The 19,471-nt window shown below is 48.6% G+C and overlaps 1 protein-coding gene across 4 annotated transcripts in view; it reads left to right on the top strand.

Moving 5' to 3' along the window:
• The window catches only part of LOC102451466 (low density lipoprotein receptor adapter protein 1), a 46,136-nt gene that overhangs the window by 19,162 nt on the left and 7,503 nt on the right, over positions 1–19,471 (top strand). For 2 of the 4 annotated variants that reach the window (XM_089776937.1, XM_089776938.1), the window contains exons 5-7: positions 11,020–11,092; positions 11,484–11,599; positions 17,910–17,953. In XM_089776937.1, the coding sequence (XP_089633063.1) occupies positions 11,020–11,092; positions 11,484–11,599; positions 17,910–17,953 (233 nt within the window). The remainder of the gene's footprint in view (positions 1–11,019; positions 11,093–11,483; positions 11,600–17,909; positions 17,954–19,471) is intronic. The other 2 variants (XM_089776936.1, XM_089776939.1) reach the window with 2 other exon arrangements.

The following is a 19,471-nucleotide window of genomic DNA, read 5'->3' on the forward strand; positions in this document are numbered from 1 at the left end:
CTTCAAAGAGGAATTATTATCAGCATAGAAAGAAACAGGTTAAAAGGGAGTTCGAGCTTCAGCTCAAAATAGTTCATTAACACATTCCAACAGCGCATCCCTCTGGTCTCTCCCCACCTCGGTGAAGGCCAGTTCACTCCCTCGTGCAGACACAAGAAACTGAAATGGCTTTTTGTTATACAGAATGGCTTCTAGATAAATATGAAATAGCTTCTACAGGCGCAAAGGAAGATCCACCATCCTCGCACACCTTCTCCAGGTTCAGATAGGGCAACCTTCTCTCCTGGGCCGTCGCTCTCACCACCTCAAAGACGGCGGGACCATTATTACGATTATTCCCCTACGCATCGCTATTACCGATCCCCAAGATGATCCATTACACCGCCTCACTATCACCGCACATACTACTCGAGATCCCCGTATCGTTATTCATACCGCTCACGATCCCCGCGATCTCCTCCTCGCTCCCATTACTATCGCCACAGGAGCGCCGCTTCTTACTCTCCGCAGTATTCACACCGTGGTTCTCGCCATCGTATGCACACCTCGCCTCATTCTGATCGTTCACGTTCGGTCACAAGGCACTCACCCTTGTCCCCAGACCGGCAACAATTATATTCGCCACGGCCGACTACCCAGGACTCTATTCCGCCGGCTCAACGCCCACCAACACCTACCGTGGATGCGTCAACAACTTCCGCCCCGCATGACGATACCACTCAGTCGCCGGTGGCAGAGCGCCAGCCCGTGGCCTCTCCGACAGATGGCGCTTCTTCTTCCCCAGACGACGCGGTTTTTAACGACGAACCTCCTCTTGCGGACGACTACAAGGAATTTCATGAACTTTTCAAAAGGGTAGCGCATTCACAAAACTTACGCACCTCTGGGGCACCACCAAAACACCATGCCCTCCTTAGAAACTTGCAGCAGTCCAGCAAATCAAAACTAGCTCTCCCTTTTGATGCCACTATCCTGGAAGTAGCTAATGACATCTGGCAAACCCCGGCATCTATGCCGCCTACCAATAAACGCACAGACAGAAAATACTTTATTGATGCCAAAGACGCAGAATTTCTTTTCACTCACCCCGTACCAAATTCCATCGTTGTCGACTCAGCTCAACAAAAGGCAAGATCCGCACAAGCGAGAAATTCCACCGCGGACAAAGAAGCCAAGCGTCTGGACTTGCTCGGCAGGAAGGTATATTCGTCGGCAACAGCCACATTAAGGATGGCAAACTACTCTGCCCATCTTGCTAACCATGACTTCGATAACTACTCGAAGTTGGTGCCGTTGATACGACATCTTCCTCATTCCAAGAGAGACGTACTGAAATCCATTGTGCAGGAGGGTTACACAGTGGCCCATAATGCACTCCAGATATCTCTGGATATTGCCGACTCAGCTTCCCGCACTACGGCGACATCGATTGTCATGCGACGGGACTCTTGGCTCCACCTGGCTTCTGTGCCAAAAGATCTACAGCCTAAGGTGGAAGACCTTCCGTTCGACCGAGCGTCCTTGTTTGCCCAAAACACGGATCAAGTGTTTCACTCTGGAAAGGACTCCCGAACTACGTTAAGAACTCTCGGGATGTACACTCCACCTTTCAGGCGCAGGAGAGCTTGGCCGTATAACAGACAAAGGCCTCCTCCTTCTTTTTATTCCAACCAACGCTTTAGACCTTACGACCAACATAGACAAAGGCAGCGCCCCCAACGCCGCCGCCAGCAGCCTAACAAAAACCACAACCAGCAGCAACCGCGGCAGCAGGTTTGACGGACTTGTCAAGGGTCTGCGCACCATCCCCCTACTGGAATCCCCAACACGAGTAACCAAGCTCTTCCACCACCGTCTGAACCCTTACTCCCTTCGTTGGTTCGCCATCACCACGGACCGTTGGGTCAGGGAGATCGTAACCTCTGGACTCACCATTCCGTTCTCCACTTTACCTCCCACCAACCCCCCATCCCTGTCCCTTTTCAGGGACCCCTCTCACGAATCCCTGTTACGTCAGGAGGTCATGCATCTGCTTACCGTAGGTGCGGTGGAAATAGTTCCTCCCGAGTTCCGAGGCAGAGGTTTCTATTCCTGGTACTTTCTCACCGAGAAGAAGTCGGGGGGATGGAGACCGATCCTAGATCTTCGCGGCCTCAACCGCCACCTGCGAAGACACAGATTCAAGATGGTTACTCTGGGTTCCATTATCCCAGCACTACACAAAGGGGATTGGTTCGCGTCCCTCGATTTACAGGACGCATACTTCCATATTGCCATCCATCCAGCTCACAGGAGATTTCTACACTTTACCGTGGGAGACGATCATTACCAATACACGGTGCTCCCCTTTGGCCTATCCGCAGCCCCAAGAGTGTTTTCAAAGACCATGGCAGTCGTAGCTGCGTACCTCCGTCGAGCCGGCATCACCATCTTTCCTTATCTCGACGACTACCTCCTCACGGCCCCTTCGAGACAAGAGGCCGAGACTGCAGTTACCACTACAAAAGGTATCTTCGAGACTCTTGGACTAATTATCAATCTTCCAAAATCTACTATGATTCCCGCCCAGTCCATCATTTTCATTGGAGCCAAACTAGACTCTACCACCGCTATGGCGTACCTACCTACAGACAGAGCCGACGCCATACGGGACCTGTCGAGCGTCTTGCTTACGGCCCTGACAGTCTCATACCTTACCTGCCTGAAGCTGTTAGGCCACATGGCCTCCACCACGTATGTCATAACCTACGCTCGCCTCCGCATGCGACGTCTACAACATTGGCTCCTTGTAGCCTACAAACCGGGCATTACCAATATCAACGGTCTCACACCTGTCCCTGCCCGTGTCAAGGAATCGCTCACATGGTGGCTCCAACCGGCCAATACTCTGGCGGGTGTTCCCTTCCGGATCCAATCCCCATCAATCCAACTTACCACGGATGCGTTCCTTGTAGGCTGGGGGGCACATATGCTGCACTATCGGGTCCAAGGATTATGGTCCCACCAAGAATCCCTACTTCACATAAACTTCCTGGAACTCAGGGCAGTTTTCAACGTTTGTCGCCACTTCATCCACCGAATACAGGGAACCACTCTACAGGTCCTTACGGACAACATATGCACTGTATATTACATCAATCGACAGGGCGGGGCCAGGGCCAGGACCCTGTGTGCGGAGTCAGTGCGCCTTTGGAACTGGGCAATTCGTCACAATGTCACACTCACAGCCTCCTACCTCCCCGGCAAAACCAATACAATTGCGGATGCACTCAGCAGATCCTTCCATTCCCAACACGAATGGGAACTCCTTCACTCCGTAGCCCGCAATCTGTTCCAGCTATGGGGCTACCCAGAGATCGACCTCTTTGCCACTCGCGACAACAAGAAATGTCGCGCTTACTGCTCAAGAGCGGGCATAGGCACCCAATCGATGGGGGATGCCTTCCTGCTCAGGTGGGGAACATACCATCTCTTATATGCCTTTCCCCCAATTCCACTGATACCCCGGGTAATAGAGAAGATACTATCCGACTCAGCGACAGTAATCCTGGTGGCCCCGTTCTGGCCCCGCCAGACATGGATCACGCAACTCATGCAGATGTCGGTATCCAGACCTCAACGACTTCCACGGATCAGCAACCTGATCTCGCAGCAGAACGGCAATCTTCTCCATCCGGACATCGACCGTTTACACCTGACAGCTTGGCTCCTAACTGGCTCCAAGGCCTAGAGCTAACCTGCTCCCAAGCAGTCAGGGACGTACTAGTACAGAGCAGACGCCACAGCACTCAAAGATCTTACCTCTACAAGTGGCGTCGCTTCTTCGCTTGGTGTCAATCACAGACCATCGATCCCCTCAAAGCACATATTCAGTGCATCCTAGACTATGTACTTCATTTGCATTCGCAAGGCTTGGCTGCTGCTTCCCTAAGAGTACACTTGGCAGCAATTTCGGCCTTCCACGCTCCAATAGAGGGTTGTTCCGTCTTCTCTCATCCACTTACGAAGAAGTTCCTCAAGGGTATTTCGAATCTCTACCCACCGCATAGGCCTATCTCGCAACCATGGGATCTTACCCTCGTCCTGGACACTCTTACCTACCCACCATTTGAACCACTTGCAACTTGTGAATTACAGACCCTCACAATTAAAGTTACCTTTCTCCTTGCGATCGCCTCGGCTCGACGAGTCTCCGAGCTCGCGGCGCACTCTGCCGATCCTCCCTACACAATATTCACTCAGCAGGGAGTCTCACTTAGATGTCATCCAGCTTTCCTGCCAAAGGTTAATTCATCATTCCACGTCAATGAGCCTACAGTCTTTCCTACCTTCTACCCCAAGCCACATGCTACACCTGAGGAAGCCTGCTGGCACACATTAGACGTCAGAAGGGCGTTGGCATTCTATTTAGACAGAACGCGTCCCTTCCGGAAGTCCCCACGATTACTATTGTCATTGGCGAATCGCTCTAAAGGTCATCAACTGTCGTCACAACGTATTTCGGCACATATCGTTAACTGCATCACTCGTTGCTACACCCTCAGGGGCAGGTCTCTACCCTGTCCACCAACTGCACATTCAACCAGGAGTATGGCCGCCTCCACGGCTTTCCTGAAGAACGTACCGCTACGGGACATATGCCGTGCGGCTACATGGTTGTCTTCATCCACGTTTGCTCGACGTTATGCCCTTGACCGTCTCAAAGCGACAGACATAGCAGTCGCTCATACAGTTCTTTCTTCTGTACACAAGTAATTCCGAAGCACGACCAACGGTTTGATGACTGCTTCATACTCACCTGTAGTGGAGCACCCACGGGGACATCACTCGAAGAAGAAGAAATTGTTACTCACCTTGTGCAGTAACATCTGTTCTTCGAGATGTGTGTCCCCGTGGGTGCTCCACGACCCGCCCTCCTCCCTGCTTCGGAGCTCTCTTTTGTCTCTTTCAGATGTTCCGGCTAGGAGGAACTGGCGGGTTGGACCGCACGACGCAGAAAAGGCGCGAACGCCGCGGGACGCTCTGCACATACGCGGTCCTCCGGAGGGGGCTACTGCTACCAAAACTTTCCGGTTTGCGGCGCCGGGACGAGCCCAACACCTGTAGTGGAGCACCCACGGGGACACACATCTCGAAGAACAGATGTTACTGCACAAGGTGAGTAACAATTTCTTCAATATCTTCATCAATGATGTAGATATTGGGATAGAGAGTACGCTTATTAAGTTTGCAGATACCACCAAACTGGGTGGGGTTGCAATTTCTTTGGAGGATAGGGACATAATTCAAAATGACCTTCGCAAGTTAGAGAAATGGTCAGAGGTAAACAGGATGAAGTTTAATAAAGAGAAATGCAAAGTGCTCCAATTAGGAAGGAACAATCAGTTCCATACATACAAGATGGGAAGCGACTGTCTAGGAAGGAGCATGGCGGAAAGGGATCTAGGGGTCATAGTGGACCACAAGTTGAATATGAGTCAACAGTGTGATGCTGCTGCAAAAAAAGCAAATATGATTCTAGGTTGTATCAACAGGTATGTTGTAAGCAAAACTCGTGAAGTCATTCTGCCTCTCTACTCTGCACTAGTTAGGCCTCAGCTGGAGTACTGTGTCCAGTTCTGGGCGCCACATTTCAAGAAAGATGTGGAGAAATTGGAAAGGGTACAGAGAAGAGCAACAAGAATGATTAAAGGTCTAGAGAACATGACCTATGAAGCCAGGCTTCATGAACTGGGCTTGTTTAGTTTGGAAAAAAAGAAGATTAAGGGGGGACATGATAGCGGGTTTTCAAATATCTAAAAGGGTGTCACAAGGAGGAAGGAGAAAATTTGTTCCTCTTGGTTTCTGAGGACAGGACAAGGAGTAATGGGCTTAAAGTGCAGCAGGGGAGGTTTAGATTGGACATTAGGAAAAAATTCCTAACTGTCAGGGTCGTCAAATATTGGAATAAATTGCCAAGGGAGGTGGTGGAATCTCCCTCTCTGGAGATATTTAAGAACAGGTTAGATAGACATCTGTCAGGGATGGTGTAGACGGAGCTTGGTCCTGCCTTGAGGGCAGGGGGCTGGACTCAAGGTCCCTTCCAGTCGTATGATTCTATAAAAATTATGACTGGTGTGGAAAAAGTAAATAAGGAAAAGCTATTTACTTATTCCCACAATATAAGAACCAGGGGTCACCAAATGAGATGAATAGGCAACATGTTTAAAACAAACAAAAGGAAGTTTTTCTTCACTCTGTCAAACTGTGGAACTTCTTATCAGAAGATGTGGTGAAATCTAGGTCTTTAACAGGGTTCAAAAAGAGCTAGATAGATTCATGAAGGTTGGGTCCATCAATGGCTATTAGCCAGGATGGGTAGGAATGGTGTCCCTAGCCTCTGTTTGTCTGGAAATGAGTGACAGGGGAGGGATCATGTGAGGATTACCTGTTGTGTTTCCTCCCCCTGGGGCCTCTGGCATTGGTCACTGTCAATCTGCCCAAGATACTGAGCTAGATGGATTTTTGGTCTGCCTCAGTATGGCAGTTCTTATGTTTAGAGAATTTACAAATTGCTCTTAAGTACCCATTGTTTGGTTTTTTATGTCATTAGGATGTGGAATGTAGCAGCTCATCCAGCCAATGTCTTTATTCATACCTTTGTGATAGGAATCAAACCTGTAAATGAATTTAAGTTCCCAGGCTTCCCTGTGTATTAGGCTTGTGGAATTGGCCTGAGACAGTACAGTGACTTTGAGATTTATTCATGATACCGGCTACATGTTCTGTTAATCTTTAAGGTGCTACAGAACTATTTGTTGTTTAAGTTTCTCCAGTTACAGACTAACTTGGCTCCCCCTCTGAAGCTTTTGAATATTCCTGAGTGTTATCCCTACAAAGTGATAGAAATGTAGCCGTGTTAGCCTGGGGTAGCTGAAGCAAAATGCAGGACAATGTAGCACTTTAAAGACTAACAAGATGGTTTATTAGATGATGAGCTTTCGTGGGCCAGACCCACTTCCTCAGATCAAATAGTGGAAGAAAATAGTCACAACCATATATACCAAAGGATACAATTAAAAAAATGAACACATATGAAAAGGACAAATCACATTGCAGAACAGGAGGGGGATGCGGGGGGGGGGGGGAGAGGAAGGAAGGTAAGTGTCTGTGAATTGATGATATTAGAGGTGGGGAGAGTGGGATGTTTGTGAGTTAATGGTATTAGAGGTGATAATTGGGGAAGCTATCTTGGTAATGAGTGAGATAGTTCAAGTGTTTGTTCATTCCTTTTTGGAGAGTGTCAATTTTAACATGAATGACAGTTCAGAGGATTCCCTTTCAAGTGCAGATGTAAAAGGTCTTTGTAGCAGAATGCAGGTGGTTAAGTCATTGAGAGAGTGTCCTTTCTGGTTAAAATGGCAAGAAACTGTTTTTTCTTTGTGATCTTGTCTGATATCTGTTTTGTGGGCATTAATCCTTTGGCGAAGTGTCTGAGACGTTTGTCCAATGTACATAGCAGACGGACACTTTCGGCACATGATAGCATAGATTATATTTCTGGATGCGCAGGAATATGTGTTCTTGATCTTATAACTCACTTGGTTAGGTCCAATAATGGTATCAGCAGAATGAATATGTGGACAAAGCTGGCAACGGGGTTTGTTGCAAGGGAAGGTACCAACACTACTGACTTCCTAAGGAAACTACAAAACATCGATAACCTCCCCAATAACACCATTCTTGCCACCATGGATGTAGAAGCTCTATATACCAACATCCCACATGAAGACGGATTACAAGCAATTAGAAACACTATCCCAGAGGACACTACTGCCAACCTGATAGCAGACCTATGTAACTTTATTCTCACCCACAATTATTTCCAGTTTGAGAACAACTTATACCTCCAGATCAGCGGCACAGCCATGGGTACACGCATGGCCCCACAAGCAAAATGCAGGACAAGGCCCCACAGTATGCTAACATCTTTATGGCTGACCTAGAACAACGTTTCCTCAATTCCCGTCCCCTTTCACCCCTTCTCTACCTACGGTACTTCGATGACATCTTTATGATCTGGACGCATGGCCAAGAAACACTGAAGATATTCCACAGAGATTTCAACAACCTACACCCCACCATCAACCTCAGCCTGGACCATTCTACATGAGAGATCCACTTCCTGGACACCACAGTACAAATCAACAATGGAAAATTAGACACCACTCTCTACAGAAAACCCACCGACTCATACAGTTACCTACATGCTTCCAGCTCCCATCCAGAACACACCACACGATCCATCGTCTATAGCCAAGCCCTTCGATACAACCGCATCTGCTCTAATCCCACTGACAGAGACCAGAAGCTTCAGGATCTCTACCAAGCATTTATAAACCTCAACTACCCACCCAGAGAAATAAAAAAGCAAATTGAAAGAGCCAGACGAATACCTAGAAACCATCTACTTCAAGACAGACCCAAGAAAACCAACACTAGAACACCACTTGTCATCATCTACAACCCCCAACTTAAACCTGTCCAACACATTATCAATAAACTACAACCTATACTGGAACAGGATACCATACTCCAATAGGCTCTGGGAGACAGACCCATAGTCTCCTATAGACAACCACCTAACCTCAAGATGATTCTTACCAACAACCACAGGACATACCACACTAATACCAACCCTGGTACCTTCCCTTGCAACAAACCCCGTTGCCAGCTTTGTCCACATATTCATTCTGCTGAAACCATTATTGGACCTAACCAAGTGAGTTATAAGATCAAGAACACATATTCCTGCGCATCCAGAAATATAATCTATGCTATCATGTGCCGAAAGTGTCCGTCTGCTATGTACATTGGACAAACGTCTCAGACACTTCGCCAAAGGATTAATGCCCACAAAACAGATATCAGACAAGATCACAAAGAAAAAACAGTTTCTTGCCATTTTAACCAGAAAGGACACTCTCTCAATGACTTAACCACCTGCATTCTGCTACAAAGACCTTTTACATCTGCACTTGAAAGGGAATCCTCTGAACTGTCATTCATGTTAAAATTCGACACTCTCTAAAAAGGAATGAACAAACACTTGAACTATCTCACCCATTACCAAGATAGCTTCCCCAATTATCACCTCTAATACCATTAACTCACAAACATCCCACTCTCCCCACCTCTAATATCATCAATTCACAGACACTTACCTTCCTTCCTCCCCCCCCCCGCCCTGCATTCCCCTCCTGTTCTGAAATGTGATTTGTCCTTTTCATATGTGTTCATTTTTTTAATTGTATCCTTTGGTATATATGGTTGTGACTATTTTCTTCCACTATTTGATCTGAGGAAGTGGGTCTGGCCCACAAAAGCTCATCATCTAATAAACCATCTTGTTACTCTTTAAAGTGCTACATAGTCCTGCATTTTGCTATCCCTACAAAGCTCATTCTAGCTGTGAGGACAGAAACATGGAGTCTTGAGATGAAAGAAGTCATGTGTTGTTGTTTGCTAAAATCAGCGTGATCTGTTTTTACCCCCATTTCCTTGCCAAAGAATGGCCACTTGACAAGTGATTGCCGTCAGCTTTGATTGTACACTTCTCCTTTATCTTTGAGAAACTGTTTTATCCCTGCCCAGCTGTGTCTGGTAAACACACTGTAGTTGGGATTTCAGCTCATGTTCAGAATAGGGATGTAAAGGACTGGATAGTCAATAGGATAGTCCACTAGTCACTCCCTCCTTCACCCCCTTTCTGCCTCTGTCAGCGAGAGGCAGCAAGGGGGCAGGGAGAAGAGGGAGGTAGTTACAAGTGGCAGAGTCCAGGGTCAGGGGCTCCATGCAGCACTGCTACTTTGAAAGCCGCGGGAAGCCCAGCAACAGACTCCTTGCAGCATTTCAAAGCAGCAGCATCGTGTGGAGCCCAGGATCAGCTGGAGTCCCCCCGGGCTCCACGCAGCATTCTGACTTTGAAATGCACAAGAGTCCCCGCTGGGGCTCATGTACATTTCAAAGGCAGAATGTGGAAGTGCCTGTTGACTAGTGGATGGAAATTCCATTGACTACTTGACTAGCAAATTAATCGCTACTTAACATCCCTAGTTCAGAACTCTTAATACACATTTTGTACATAAACTCCGTGAGAATATTGATGGTTATGTGATATCTCACAAGATGTATTTTGCACAAATGTTATTACTGTCCTGTCCCTAAGCACATTACATAGCGGAACTGTGGTACATGTAGGCTCCATAAAACTATTACAGAAAATTCCCACTTCATCACCACCCCCCAGCCTTTTCTCTTCCCACTTAAAGTGTCTGCTACCCTCAGCTGACTTGCTCCTCCTACTGGCTAGGCCTTCAATCGCCAGCCTCTGTGACTCATGTAGAGTGAGCTCTCCAGCCCCTGGTGCTCCTCAGCTGGAGACAGAGCAGGCAAAAGAGACATGTTTGGAGGAAGGAAGGTAGGATGTGGGACTGGTTTCCCCCATGGGCCCACCAATTACAGCACCCTCTACCGCTGCCCCCGCCCCAGGAAAGAGGTCCAGAGTCCTGTGAATGTATGAAAACAATGAATGTAATCTTACCCTGACCCCGTCCCCACAGGCTAGTGAGTCCACGGCTCTGTTCTGTTCATGGCGCTTCACTCTCTGTGTCTCTCCTCGTTGGCCCTGCAGCTCTGCCACTGGTTTCGGGGAAACAGGCCCTCCTTGAGTTCTGACCTCCCTCACACATTTGCTCGCTCTGCTTCCTTTCTGTCTCTCCCCTTTAAACACCAAGGGTGCAAGAGGTGGTTGGGGGTAGGGGTGCTGAAGGAAAAGGTGATGGGCCTGTGGCCAAGAGGTATGGGGGAGATGGAGGCTGGGATGCTGGGGCTTTGATAGGCAAGGCACCCTCGCAGGTTGAGGAGTACTGGCCCTGGGGTACATGCGGGCATTTGTAAAGGGTCTGGGGGAGGGAGTGCTGGTACAAGAGTGGGGGGCAGCCTGCCTCATTATTGACCCCTTGTGTCTCTTGCCTACAGGCCCAGGCTGTGACTCTGACAGTGGCTCAGGCCTTCCAGGTGGCACTAGATCACTGGAAAGCAGCACAGGCAGGTAGGAGACACCTGTCCCTGGCCCTGTCCTTTGACCAACTCGGGATCCCCCTTGGGACCAAGCAGGGCTGCTCCCTGCACTTGCTGAGGAAATGTTCCACATCAGGAAAAGCAGCCTTCTCTGAGCCAGCGCTGCTGGGCCTCTTGCGACATCCACCCACCGACCCTGGGTCTCTGGCAGTTCCCAGCATGGCAGTCGTCATTTAATGCTTCCCCCTCAGCTGACTTTAGATGCAGCTTAAAGCCCTGGAGACCCCTGGGAGCCCACATGAAACCTGCCCGCAGGCGGGGGATTCCCAGCCACCTCCTGCCCCGAGTAGGTTCAAGCTATCTGCTGCTCCTGCCCCCAGGATTCCCAGGCTCTGTCTGTGCATCTTTCACCCTGTTTCCAGGCTCTGAACAGGAACAGTTCTACCCAGAGTGTACCCTGGAGAACAACAGGCCAAGCAGCACAAGTGAGCCAGCCCCGGGCCACGCAGGGAACACCCCATTCCCACACCACTTTGAGGTACAGTATATCCAGGTCATTTCCCCTACAGGGTGCAGACTCAGTTTTCCTGTGGCAGCCAAGAGTCTGGCTTGCCCACCCCTACTACAGTAGAGAGCAGTGCACTGGCCCTGGCTCATCCTCTATGTCTGGGACTGGGATTCTGGTTGCTGGGCATCAGGGAAGGTCAGAATGCTAGGGGAAAGCAATTCCTTCCCTGCTGTCTGCCCCCGGAGGAGATCGCCCACCCCCTAGTTTGTGCTGCTGACTCCAAGGCCCTTTCATGCTGGACAGAGCCAGCAGCAGGGCAGGCTCTGTCAGGAGGAGGGTGAGCTCCATGCTGAGTCCCCTTCACTGACGTTCAGGGATGGTACAGGGCAGGGATTTTGTTGAGTGGTGCCTGCTGTGGAAGCTGTTCTGTGAGACTCAGTAGTCCAGGATTGCAGTGGAGCTGGAAGGGCATATTGAATAGGGTCCCCAGGGACCAGTTCTGGGTCCAGGGCTGTTCAATATCTTCATCAACCATTTAGGTGATGGCATAGAGAGTGCTTAGAACGTTTGCCGATGATCCCAAGCTGGGAGGGGTTGCCAGTGCTTTGGAAGAGAAGGTCAGAATTCAAAATGATCTGGACACACTGGAGAAATGGTCTGAGGTAAACAAGATGAAATTCAATAAGGACAAATGCAAAGTGCTTCACTTAAAAGGGTTAGCGAATAAGACAGAGAATATCTTACTGCCTCTATAAATTCACGGCATTCCCACAGCTTGAATACTGCGTATAGATATGGTCGCCTCATCTCAGAAAAGATCCATTGGCATTGGGAAAGGTTCAGAGAAGGGCAACAAAAATGATGAGGGGTTCGGAATGGGTGCCATATGAAGAGAGATTAAAAAGACTGGGACTTTTCAGCTTAGAAAAGAAGAGACTAAGGAGGGATATAGAGGTCTATAAAATCATGACCAATATGGAGAAAGTGAATAAGGAAAAGTTATTTACTTCTTCCCATAACATAAGAACTAGGGGTCACCAAATGAAATTAGTAGGTAGTAGGTTTAAAACAAACAAAAGGAAGTCAACCTTTGGAACTTCTTGCCGGGGGATGTTGTGAAGACCAGGACTTTAACAGCATTCAGAAAAGAACTAAATATATCAATGGAGGTTAGGTCCATCCATGGCTATTGGCCAGGATGGGTAGGAATGGTGTCCCTAGCTTGCGAATAGGTGAGTGCTAACAGGGAGTTTCGAGAGGGAGTTCTCCAGGTGAAGGAGAAGCAGATACAGGACTCTTGAGGGAAGTGTGTTTTGTTACTGGGGCTTTCTTACTGTGTGCTGAGCTTGTGTGTGTTTGGTGTGTGGTGGTGGTGGTGTTTTTTGTTGTTTTTTTTTCCTTTCCCTGTTTGAGTGAGGCTTTAGAGAGGGAGTTCTCCAGGTAGAGGAGAAGCAGATACAGGAGTCTTGGGGGAAGTGGGTGTTGAGTTTGGGGCTTTCTTACTGTGTGCTGAGCTTGTGTTTCTGAGTGAGGGTTGGTGTGTGTTCTTTTTTGTTTTTTGTTTGTTTATTTATTTATTTTCCCCTGTGTTTGAGAGTGAGGGTTTTTTTTTCCCCCCACCTCCCCTCTGCCCTCCCCCTCCCCTTGATGGAGTTTGTGCTGTGATTGGCAGGTGGAAACTGTTGGCTGCTAATTAAAGTTTGAATTCTAGAAGCCTCTGCTGATTGGCTGAGCCTTGGTAGGGGGAGGGGCTTTATAAGGCAGTGGGCAAGCGACCAAGGAGCTTGCGAACAGGTGAGTGCTAACAGGGAGTTTTGAGAGGGAGTTGGGAAGGGCGGGAGGTTCTCTTGCCTTTCTTTTTAAATCCCTTTTCCAGGACAGCAGCGATGGTTGGTGATGGGTCTGCTGTTGTTACCTGCACAGCGTGTGCCATGTTTGTCTTCCTCCCGGAAGAAAGAACGGATTTCATCTGCACCAAGTGCAAGCTGGTCGACATTTTGGAAGAAAAAATTAGAGGACTGGAGGCCCAAGTGTCGACCCTACGCTTGATCAGAGAGGATGAAGACTTCCTCGATAGAAGACAGCATTTAATCCTTCAAGCACGGCAGGCAGAAGAGCCAGAGAGGGCAGTACGTGACCAAGAAGAGAACTGGCAGCATGTAACTTCTAGAAGGGGAAAAAGGCCAGCACGGGAATCCCCTGATGCTATAGAGGTAAGCAATCGCTTTCAAGCTCTCTCCACAGGCTCTGCAGTGCTGAAAGCTCTGGAAGGGACCTCACAAGGAAGAAACCAGAAGGGAACACCATCTACTGGAAGGCATGGGATGCGTAGTCCTACGGATGGGGGTTCCACGGCCACCACCCCCAAAAGGAAACGACAGGTGGTGGTGGTCGGGGACTCCCTCCTAAGAGGGACTGAGCCATCCGGACCTGGAATCTCGAGAGGTGTGCTGCTTACCGGGAGCTCGCATTCAGGATGTCACTGAGAGGCTTACCAAGCTGATCAAACCTTCAGATCGCTACCCCTTCCTGCTTCTCCACGTGGGAACTAATGATACAGCCAAGAATGATCTTGAGCGTGTTACTGCGGATTATGTAGCACTAGGAAGAAGGATCCAAGAATTTGGAGCGCAGGTGGTATTCTCCTCCATCCTCCCTGTTGAAGGGAAAGGACTGGGCAAGGATCGTCGAATTGAGGACGTAAATGCGTGGTTGCGCAGATGGTGTCGCAGGGAGGGCTTTGGTTTCTTTGACCATGGGACTCTGTTCCGGGCACAAGGATTGTTAGGAAGAGATGGGATCCACCTAACGAAGAGAGGAAGGAGCATCTTCGCGGGTAGGCTTGCAAACCTAGTGAGGAGGGCTTTAAACTAGGTTCGTCGGGAGACGGTGACCAAAACCCTGAGGGGAGTGGGAAAGTCGGATACCGGGAAGAAATGCAGAGAGGAAGGGGCAAGAAAGGAGGACCCATGTTTCGAATGGAGAAGATAGGACGATCAACTGGTTACCTGAAGTGTTTGTACACTAATGCGAGAAGCCTGGGCAACAAACAGAAAGAACTGGAGGCCCTGGCCCAGACCAAGAAATATGATTTAATTGGGATAACAGAGACTTGGTGGGATGACTCGCATGACTGGAGCGCTGTCATGGAAGGGTATAGACTGTTCAGGAACAACAGGCAGGGGAGAAAAAGAGGAGGAGTTGCACTATATGTAAGAGAGCACTACGATTGCTCTGAACTCCACTATAAAGAGGGAGAAAAACCTGTTGAGAGTCTATGGGTTAAGTTTAAAGGAGCAAACAACAGCATTGATGTTGTGGTTGGTGTTTGCTACAGGCCACCGAATCAGATGGATGAGGTAGATGAGGCTTTCTTTGGACAACTGAGCGAAGCTTCCAGATCGCAGGCCCTGGTTCTCATGGGGGACTTTAATCACCCTGACATCTGCTGGGAAACCTATACAGCAGTACACAGGCAATCCAGGAAGTTTTTGGAGAATGTTGGGGATAACTTCTTGACACAGGTGCTGAAGGATCCAACATGGGGCCGTGCGCAGCTTGACCTTCTGCTCACAAACAGGGAGGGACTAATAGGGGAAGTGGAGGTGGGTGACAACCTGGGAAGCAGTGATCGTGAGATGGTAGATTTCAGGATCCTGACCAAAGGAAGAAAAGAGAGTAGTAAAATACACACCTTGGACTTCAAAAAAGCAGATTTTGACTCCCTCAGAGATCTGATGGGCAGAATCCCCTGGGATGTTAACATGAAGTGGAAAGGAGTCCAGGACAGCTGGCAGTATTTTAAAGAAGCCTTATTGAAGGCACAGAATGAAACCATCCCGACACGTAGCAAGAGAGGCAAACATGGTAGGAGACTGGACTGGCTTACAGGGGAAATCCTTGGTGAACTTAAGCACAAAAAGGAAGCTTACAAAGAGTGGAAACTTGGACAAATGACCAGGGAGGAGTTTAAATGTCTAGCTGGAGAATGCCGGGGGGTTATCAGGAAGGTGAAAGCGCAAATGGAATTGCGACTGGCTAAGGAGGTGAAGGATAACAAGAAAGGTTTGTACAGGCATGTTAAGAAGAAGGTGATCAGAGAGGGTGTGCGGCCCCTAATGGATGAAGGAGGTAACCTAGTGACAGATGATGTGGGGAAAGCTGAAGTACTCAATGCTTTCTTTGCCTCTGTATTCACGGACAAGGTCGGCTCCTGGACTTCTGCGCCAAGTGATGCAAGATGGGATGAAGATGGACAGCCCGTGGTGGGTAAAGAACAGGTTAGGAACTATTTAGAAAAGCTAAACGTACATAAACGCATGGGTCCGGATTTAGTGCATCCGAGGGTACTGAGGGAGTTGGCAAATGTCATTGTGGAGCCTTTGGCTATTATCTTTGAAAAGTCGTGGAGATTGGGAGAAATCCCGGATGACTGGAAAAAGGCAAATGTGGTGCCCATCTTCAAAAAAGGGAAGAAGGATGATCCAGGGAACTATAGGCTGGTCAGTCTTACCTCGGTTCCTGGAAAAATCATGGAAGGGATCCTTAAGGAATCCATATTGAGGCACTTGGATGAGAGGAAAGTGATTAGGAATAGTCAGCATGGATTCACAAAGGGCAAGTCGTGCCTGACCAATCTGATTAGCTTCTATGATGAGGTAACTGGCTTGGTGGACATGGGGAAGTCAGTGAATGTTATATACCTTGACTTTAGCAAGGCTTTTGATACGGTCTCCCACAATATTCTTGCCAGCAAGTTAAGGGATTGTGGATTGGATAAATGGACGGTAAGATGGATAGAAAGATGACTAGAAGGCCGGGCCCAGTGGGTAGTGATCAATGGCTCAATGTCAGGATGGTGGTCGGTTTCTAGCGGAGTGCCCCAAGGTTCGGTTCTAGGACCGGTTTTGTTCAATATCTTTATTAATGATCTGGATGAGGGGATGGATTGCACCCTCAGCAAGTTTGCGGATGACACTAAGCTGGGGGGAGAGGTAGATACGCTTAAGGGCAGAGATAGGGTACAGAATGACTTAGACAAATGGGAGGATTGGGCCACAAGAAGTCTGATGAGGTTCAACAAGGACAAGTGTAGAGTCCTGCACTTGGGACGGAAGAATCCCAAGCATTGTTACAAGCTGGGGACCAACCAGTTAAGTAGTAGTTCTGCAGAAAAGGACCTGGGGGTTACAGTGGATGAGAAGCTGGAGATGAGTCAACAGTGTGCCCTTGTAGCCAAGAAGGCTAATGGCATATTAGGTTGCATTAAGAGGAGCATTGCCAGTAGATCCAGAGATGTCATCATTCCCCTTTATTCGGCTTTGGTGAGGCCGCATCTGGAGTATTGTGTCCAGTTCTGGGCCCCCCACTACAAAAAGGATGTGGACGCATTGGAGAGGGTCCAGCAGAGGGCAACCAAAATGATTAGGGGGCTGGAGCATATGACTTATGAGGAGAGGCTGAGGGACTTGGGTCTGTTTAGTCTGCAGAAGCGAAGAGTGAGGGGGGATTTGATAGCAGCCTTCAACTTCCTGAAGGGAGCTTCCAAAGACGATGGAGAGAGGCTGTTCTCAGTAGTGACAGATGGCAGAACAAGGAGCAATGGTCTCAAGTTGTGGTGGGAGAGGTCCAGGTTGGATATTAGGAAAAACTATTTCGCTAGGAGGGTGGTGAAGCACTGGAATGGGTTACCTAGGGAAGTAGTGGAGTCTCCATCCCTAGAGGTGTTTAAGTCTCGGCTTGACAAAGCCCTGGCCGGGTTGATTTAGTTGGAATTGGTCCTGCCTAGAGCAGGGGGCTGGACTTGATGACCTTCTGAGGTCTCTTCCAGTTCTATGATTCTAGCCTCTGTTTGTCAGGGGCTGAAAATGGATGACAGGGGGGGATCACTTGAGGATTACGTGTTTCTGTTCATGCCCTCTCGGGCGTCTGGTATTGGCCATTGCCAGCAGACAGGACACTGGGCTAGATGGACCTTTGGTCTCACCCAGTCTGGCTGCTCTTATGAGGGGACAATCTGTTTCAAGCCTACAAAATGGGAAAGGACTGTTAGGAAGGAGTACTGTAGAAGGGGATTGGGGTCATCATGGCTCACAAGCTAAATATGAGAGAACAGCGGGACACCTTTATGAAATAGTAAGCATTCTGAGGTGTATTAGCAGCAATACCTGTGTTGGGTCCAGTGCAAAGCTGCTTGGGGGCATCGGGGCCAGATGTGGTATGTGTAGCCAGGCAGCAGGCCTGCACTGGGAGCTTGCTGGGGCCATGCTGCTCAGTGGGCACAGTACCCCAAGCAGAGTCATCTCTTGGGGTTTATACTTTCCTCTTTCTTGGTTTGCAGGAGGAGGAGGAGGAAGACGACGATCTCAATGAGGCCTTTTCTAGGTAGGTGACCGTTGAAGAGTAGAGCCTACCTTAGCCTAGTGCTAGCCTGGAGTCTGAGAAGGTAGGGCGGTTTCCTGCCTTTCGCTGAGGTGAGCACTCGAATTTCTCCCCCTAGGAAGGTGCCAGCTCTGCGCCCTGCTCCAGGCTGTTGCTGTGGGCGGCCTTGGCTTTAGAGCCGTAGTGAGATGCCAAAGGGGAAGTGCATTGAAACAAACTATGTGGGGAAGAGGGATTGTCTCTTTGATTTTGTCTTCCTGAGGGCGGTCCCCAGCCCCTCAGATGCACTCATCAGGAAAGGACAGCCGAATTCCCTGCAGTGTAACTACTGAGGAAGCGAAAGGGGAATGAAGCTGGTGGTCTCAGCGGGCCACGTTGGTTTGACTGTCTAGATTATTAAGTTTGCAGATGATACCAAGCTGGGAGGGGTTGCGACTACTCTGGAGGATAGGGTCATAATTCAAAATGATCTGGACAAATTGGAGAAATGGTCTGAGGTAAACAGGATGAAGTTTAATAAAGACAAATGCAAAGTGCTCCACTTAGGAAGGAACAATCAGTTTCACACATACAGAATGGGAAGTGACTGTCTAGGAAGGAGAATGGCAGAAAGGGATCTAGGGGTTATAGTGGACCACAAGCTGAATATGAGTCAGCAGTGTGATGCTATTGCAAAGAAAGCAAACATGATTCTGGGATGCATTAACAGGCGTGTTATGAGCAAGACACGAGATGTCATTCTTCTGCTCTACTCTACTCTGGTTAGGCCTCTGTTGGAGTATTGTGTCCAGTTTTGGGTACCGCATTTCAAGAAATATGTGGAGAAATTGGAGAAGGTCCAGAGAAGAGCAACAAAGAATGATTAAAGGTCTAGAGAACACGACCTATGAAGGAAGGCTGAAAAAATTGGATTTGTTTAGTTTAGAAAAGAGAGGATTGAGGAGGGACATGATAGCAATTTTCAGGTACAGTGAACCCTCGTTTATCGCGGTAGATAGGTTCCAAACCCGACCGCGATAGTTGAAAATCCGCGAAGTAGGGACACCATATTTAACATGTATACAGCGAGCCCTCACTACTTCGCGGTTCGACCATCGCGGATTCACGTATATACATAATGTAATGAAAAAAGTCCGCGAAGTCGTGAATCCGCGATGGTCGAACCGCGAAGTAGCGAGGGCTCACTGTATCTAAAAGGGTGTCATAAGGAGGAGGGAGAAAACTTGTTCATCTTGGCCTCTGGGGATAGAACAAGAAGCAATGGGCTTAAACTGCAGCAAGGGAGGTTTAGGTTGGACATTAGGAAAAAGTTCCTAACTGTCAGGGTGGTCAAACACTGGAATAAATTGCCCAGAGAGGTTGTGGAATCTCCATCTTTGGAGATATTTAAGAGTAGGTTAGATAAATGTCTATCAGGGATGGTCTAGACAGTATTTGGTCCTGCCATGAGGGCAGGGGACTGGACTCGATGACCTCTCGAGGTCCCTTCCAGTCCTAGTATTCTATGATTCTATGATTACT

The sequence above is a fragment of the Pelodiscus sinensis genome, chromosome 3, assembly GCF_052426305.1.
Source record: "Pelodiscus sinensis isolate ZL-2025 chromosome 3, ASM5242630v1, whole genome shotgun sequence".
Lineage (NCBI taxonomy): Eukaryota > Metazoa > Chordata > Testudines > Trionychidae > Pelodiscus > Pelodiscus sinensis.